At 44.1% G+C, this 6000-nt stretch overlaps 1 protein-coding gene across 1 annotated transcript in view; it reads right to left on the bottom strand.

The window, feature by feature from the left end:
- The window catches only part of LOC146863795 (complement factor H-like), a 140726-nt gene extending 135318 nt beyond the window's left edge, over positions 1-5408 (bottom strand). The window contains exon 1 of the mRNA XM_085628089.1: positions 5239-5408. Coding sequence (XP_085484215.1) covers positions 5239-5365 — 127 coding nt within the window. The 5' untranslated portion in view covers positions 5366-5408. The remainder of the gene's footprint in view (positions 1-5238) is intronic.
- Between the last annotated feature and the right edge of the window lie 592 nt (positions 5409-6000).

Genomic DNA, 6000 nt, shown 5'->3' on the forward strand with positions numbered 1-6000 from the left:
CGATATGGGAACACCACCAAAAGTATCAAAGGAAGTAAGAATCCTCAGAATGACCATGGACTCCAAGCTATCAATTAATGCCCAAGTGGACAAACTAGCAAGATCAAGCTTTGTTACTATAAAAACTCTGCGACGCATCTACCCCCACTTGGGATTTCCACACAAGGACCAGACTTCTATCTCTATCATTCTATCTAAACTTGATTACGCCAATAGCCTCCACCACGGTTCTTCTGTAACAACAATGAAAAGACTACAACGGATTTAGAACTCTGCTGCCAGACAACTCCTATATATAAAGCCACTAGCCCACATCCGCCCTGGCTTAAGAATTCTACATTGGTTGCCGGTTGCCAGAAGATCCACATTCAAGCTGCTTTGTATCACCCACAAAGTGATACCTGGAACAGGACTGCTCTTCATCAGGAATAAAATCACAAAATACATTCAACAAAGGAAGCTCCGCTCTAAATTGGCACCTCGCCTCAAAATCCCATCATTCAAGAAAAAAAACATAGGTGGCACATCCTTCTCTTTTCAAGCAGCCAAACTATGTAACTCTTTACCCCTGACATAAGATCCACGGACAGCCACCTTACCTTCAGAACGCTACTCAAGAGTTGGCTCTTTCCCACATAACCACGATACTCAAAACGTAAATATATTGCATATCCACCTGTATATAAGCGCTTATTTGGACTATAGATGTGTACCTACATATGTGTATTTCTTTGTATAGACGTGTATAATCATTATGTTTTAAAGATATTGATATTCGTTAGTTCTACTTAACAAATGTTCATATTACTTATAGTTACATTATTTTATGTTTAATATGTATATAGGTGACTGCATAAATAAGTAAATCTTTTATAATAACTACTTATCTACAATTGCCTCACTATTGAATTACAAAAATAAAAAATAGCAAAGTACAGCAACACTAGAAAGTCTGAGTTTATTAATTACAACTTTAATCTACATATGTTACCTTCCTTATACATATATACCTTCCATATACTTATGTTTCTTTATATTTATTACTTTGCTTTTAATTCAGCATATCCAATGCACTACCCTATATCTCTTGCAATAAATCCTCTACCTCCACTCTGACTGATCATAAACCTCATTGTACTACTCTCTCCAAGCACTACTCTATTTTCCACCATATATCTCTCTCAATATATCCACTACCTCACTCTCTGACTCATCTCAACCTCATTCTACTACTCTTTCCAATGCACTACCCTATTTCTCACCCTATACCTCTCTTAATATATCCTCTACCTCCACTCTCTCACTCATCCCAAACCCCATAGCACTACTAACATCCACAATACTACTCTTTCTAGACTCTCGCCTTCACTGTCCCTCCTTGCATCATCTCATAACTCTTTTACTCTTCTGCTCTCCCAAACAAGCCTTTCTAAACCCTTCCCGCTGACTCTTCCCGCTCCACCTCCCCTTTACTCATAGCAAACCCCCTCCTACTGCTGTGAACTCCAAAAAAAAATCCCTCTTCTATCCCTCCACTATTCATTTTCAATCCAAATAACAGATTAACATGTCCACCTCTCTAACTAATTTCATATTTCCCTATACTAATTCCCCTCTAATCCTGTTTGAGTTAGTGTGCTACCTGCCGAAAAGCACTTCAACACCTCATCAGGGGTAGCAAGTGCTTTATAAACGCAAACCCTTCTCTCTTTTATCCCTCCACTATCCTTTTCAATCCAAGTAACAGCCTAATATGTCCACCGCTCAGATTAATTTCATATTTCCCTATACTTATTCCTCAGTAATACTTTTTGGGTACCGGAGTAGCGTGCTACTCGCCTTGTCAGTGGTAGTTAGCGCTATATAAGTGCGATTCCAATTCCAATTACAAATTGTTAACAAGGAGCTGCTGATTAGTTCTTCATGAGCACTGTCATTTGGTTGATGGTGTGGGTGAGGGGTGGTACTTGAGTTTCTGATGTTCAAAGTGAGGTATTTTCAAGGTCAGGCCCTCACTTGTGTCTGTCCTTGATTACTGAAAGTTCCTAACACCCAAGTGCAGAAACCTCACACTTCATTGTGCTCCAATTTCGAGAAAACATCATAACTGCCTGCTGTGAGATGCATTACTTCCCAAGAAGGTTGTATGGAGAGTCGTTCGAGAAGGACATTTGAAGAGAACCACCCCAAACTGGTTCTAGAGTTTGAGAAAGTAGATCCACATCTCCTATCTAGAAAAAGAGTAAACAAGTGGGAACCAAAGCACTTCACTTTGTTCCACTTCCAAGTTCTTCATGACCAAGAAATGGAGTGCTCTGCAGAGTGCTCAAAGGGCTGCTGTTTACCTCATCGGACGCCTCACAAAGGTGAGTGTATATCTGATAGCTCACGTCTGCCTAGTGCCTAGAAGCATGTCTGTCTACTGAGAGAAGGAAGGAATCTGCCTGGCCCTCCAGAAGGAACGACTGTTCAGGAGAAGAAGCTCAGCTAGTTCCTAGTTGAGGAAAACCCAGATAAAGCTGTCTCCCTGAGAGAGAAACGCCATGAGCAGCCCATGCTACAGTGAGCCTCTCCCCACTGTTCTCACATAGTGCTCACAGGGAAATAGGTACCCCGAACATTTCGATTTGACAGCACGCATAGAAAGAGGAATAAGGCTCCCACGATTGATCATCAAAATAAAACCTTTATTCAGATTTGCCTGAATCCATAAAAGATCAATATAAAACATAAGGTCGCATTTCTTCGAGTACCATTAGTGCAAGGTTACAGAAGATTTCCAATCGGGATAAAACCTATACATTACCTTTCAAATATAAAATTACCATATAATCTTAAAATCACCTGTGGGAAATCAACTAACTTGTATCCTTTTCTCATCATATATAGGAGATAAAGACTATAAAAGTTATTTTAAAAACCCAGAAACGTCCTCCTATCAATGTTTACATTATTCAATTCCGGGCCTGGCCATACAGTTTTAACAGGATCGAACCCATTCATATCTCTTTCTTATTACCAATGATTTCCTTATAAATTTCAGAACTGCCCAATCAACATCCACACTTACCAAGCTTCGGGGATAGGTCAAACCCTCCCTGTGAGTTTTAAGGTCTGATTTCTGCATTACAGGTTTTAAAAACTCATGCCTAGCAACATCATATAGGGCTCAAAACAAAATAGAATGTGTGGGTATGTGGTCACATCGACATTGCGGTAAATCGGTATATCGCATGACCAAGTACATTGTAGAGGGAAAGCTACCAAAAAATTAATCTTACAAAGTCTAACAAATGATAAATGACGGTGATATGTTGGGTTTGATACCCAGGATAAATATTGTTCTATCTCATTGGTCATCTATAGCAGAGCATATCCTATAATTACAGACTTGGGGGCATATCAGCAACAACCGGCGATAGTTATCGCTAAGCGCACTTAGCGCTAGGATAATTATCGCCGGCTAGCGTGGATTTTTATCGCTGAGATAGCGTGCTATTAGCAACGCTTATCTCAAAAGCGATAAAAATCCTAGCACTAACTGCCTAACGTGAGATTATCGCTGGAAACCCAGCGATAATCTCACGAAATGTGGCGTTAGCTTGCTGATAGGGACTAAGAAACTTAGCCATGATATCCACCTTCCATAGGATATCATGGCTAAGTCAGTCCTGAAGCAGGCGTAAGGAAAGAAGCGATAACAGGGGTTATCACTACTTTTCCTGCTGCTATGCTTCATAGCGTGGGGCTTGATGATAGGCGAAATGTCGCTTAGTGACATTTCTCCTGTCAGGTCAGGTCAGGAACGCCCACTTTGCATCTCATTAGAGATGCAAAGCTGGGCGTTAAGAACAGGTGCGCTAATGCAAGGTTTCACGCGTTAGCGTGACCTTGCTAATTAGGCCATAAAATTATCGCTGCTTTTCGGCCGAAAACGGCCGCAAAAGCAGCAATAATTTTCTATCTCCGCCTTGTAAATATGCCCCATAGTTTGTACTTTTAGGAATCTTTCTTTTGACCAATAATTCAGAAAGCTATGTTGTACCGCATCCTTGGTTTTTGCTGTAATAAGGGCGGGATGGTCAAACAGCTCCTTCATACCTCTCCGTTCGAAGGATTACTTCAGACAGGACTACCAGGGGATCTGAGCCCCCCCTGATAGGGCTACGGAATCTAGAAACAAGAACGAGCCAAAGATGCTTTGTGGTTTGACCATTCCTTTGCCCATCACAATAGCGGGGCCAAACATAAAAGATCCACCATATACAGGAGGCCTAGTTCTTCATGACATATCAAACTGGGTGTACCCTGGAGATTCTTTATGCGCAGGAAGGTGCCCGTTCCTGCACAAAAACAATCCTGCATGCAACACAGGCATCCTTGTGCCACGGTGCAAGGCTGCCTGCGTTGGCGCTAGGCAGCCAAGTGGGGCAGTGCGGGGGAAAGACAGGAATGCGTTGTATATCCTTAAATACGGCGCATTCCTGCCTTTTCCATGTTGCGCAGGTGACTTGTGGCGCTGCGCTGCGTCACAGGCGCATGAATGAGCCCCGAGTGTGATCAGGTTTGCACTTGGACCAATTTACAAAACCACCATGTTGGAGGCCAATAGCCCCGGTCTGATGCGCCACCTCTGAAGGGGAAGTGATTGAGGTGATGGGCCTTAATAGCCTTACTCCTAACATGTTGATGGGCGCTGATGTCCTTTCCTCTCATTACGGGGCAAGCAATTAACGGCATTTACCCCCTCAGCGCAGGGCATTAAGAGCGACAAACTGGATGAAAAGAGGGCGATATTATTTCATTATACCACACTTTATAAATACCCAGACTAGGGGTGTGTTTGCAATAGCGTCATCAGTGATTAATATCCAGTTAAGTTCTGGTCTTGAGACCTGCAGCCGATGGGATGGTGGGGGCGGGTGTGTCTGGGTGGAGTGATTTGTGAATACACTCATTTTAACACTTGCTCCCATTCTCAATTGAGTACATCCGGGGGTTCACGTGTGCCATAGCAGCAGCTTACAGATGGGGGTACCTGTTCATACAAGGTACATTACACGTAACCCCTATAACTAACCGGGCAACAGTAAGGTGCAAAATCCCTCCAGGCACGCTGTATTAGTACTTTTATTGTTAGCACGGGAGTTATTTGCACACTTGTACACCCACCCGAAGTCCCCCCTCGGTTTCGATTGGCTAGCTCGCTCCGTTTGATACGGGTCCTATAATTATTACCTCCTAAGCCTCTGGCAGTGCGTCCTGGGCCCCCGCTGTCTGCAGGGCCCGGCCCCTGGAGCTGCTGATCCGCAGTGAGGGAGTGCACGAGAAGCAGCAGCAGCGAAGGAGTGAGCGCCGCGGCCATCCTTCATCCACACTCTCCAGGCCTCAGTGGTCTCTTTCAAGAGATCACCGGAAGCGACAACTCCGCTGAGCGCGCGCGCTGCGGTTATTACATAAGAGCTCTGCACTTCCCTAATATTCCTGCAGCGGACATTGGTGTTACCGTCCATACACCTTGCAGAGATCAGACCAGTGATGTAAAATCTAAAGGCATCTTGTGCCACATCGGACAACTTATGAATTGGCCTTAGATAAAAAGCTTATCTATAAAAATAATCTTCCCTCCTACGCCACAAGGCAAACGTTCCTCCATTTCATTTGAGGAAAGATCCGGATGACAAACTGTATAAGAAGTGGTGAAATTAGTGACAATATTTACACAAGACACTCACAGGGACGCAGGGAAACATGTCCAGTAACTTACTGGCTTCTGTCAGGATGAAGGGAGAGGGTCACCGCCCATCAGTGCAGCTTCACACTTCCCTCCATGTTCCATGGCCCCGACATGCTCTGTCCTCCCTCCTGGCAGGGCCTGTGGGGACCCTCATCCCGAGGATGCCTCAGAGCCGGTGCACCCCAGGGTCACCGCCCATCAGTGCAGCTTCACAATTCCCTCCATGTTCCATGGCCCCGACATGCTCTGTCCTCCCTCCTGGC

The sequence above is a fragment of the Triturus cristatus genome, chromosome 2_1 (genome assembly GCF_964204655.1).
Source record: "Triturus cristatus chromosome 2_1, aTriCri1.1, whole genome shotgun sequence".
Taxonomy (NCBI): Eukaryota; Metazoa; Chordata; class Amphibia; order Caudata; family Salamandridae; genus Triturus; species Triturus cristatus.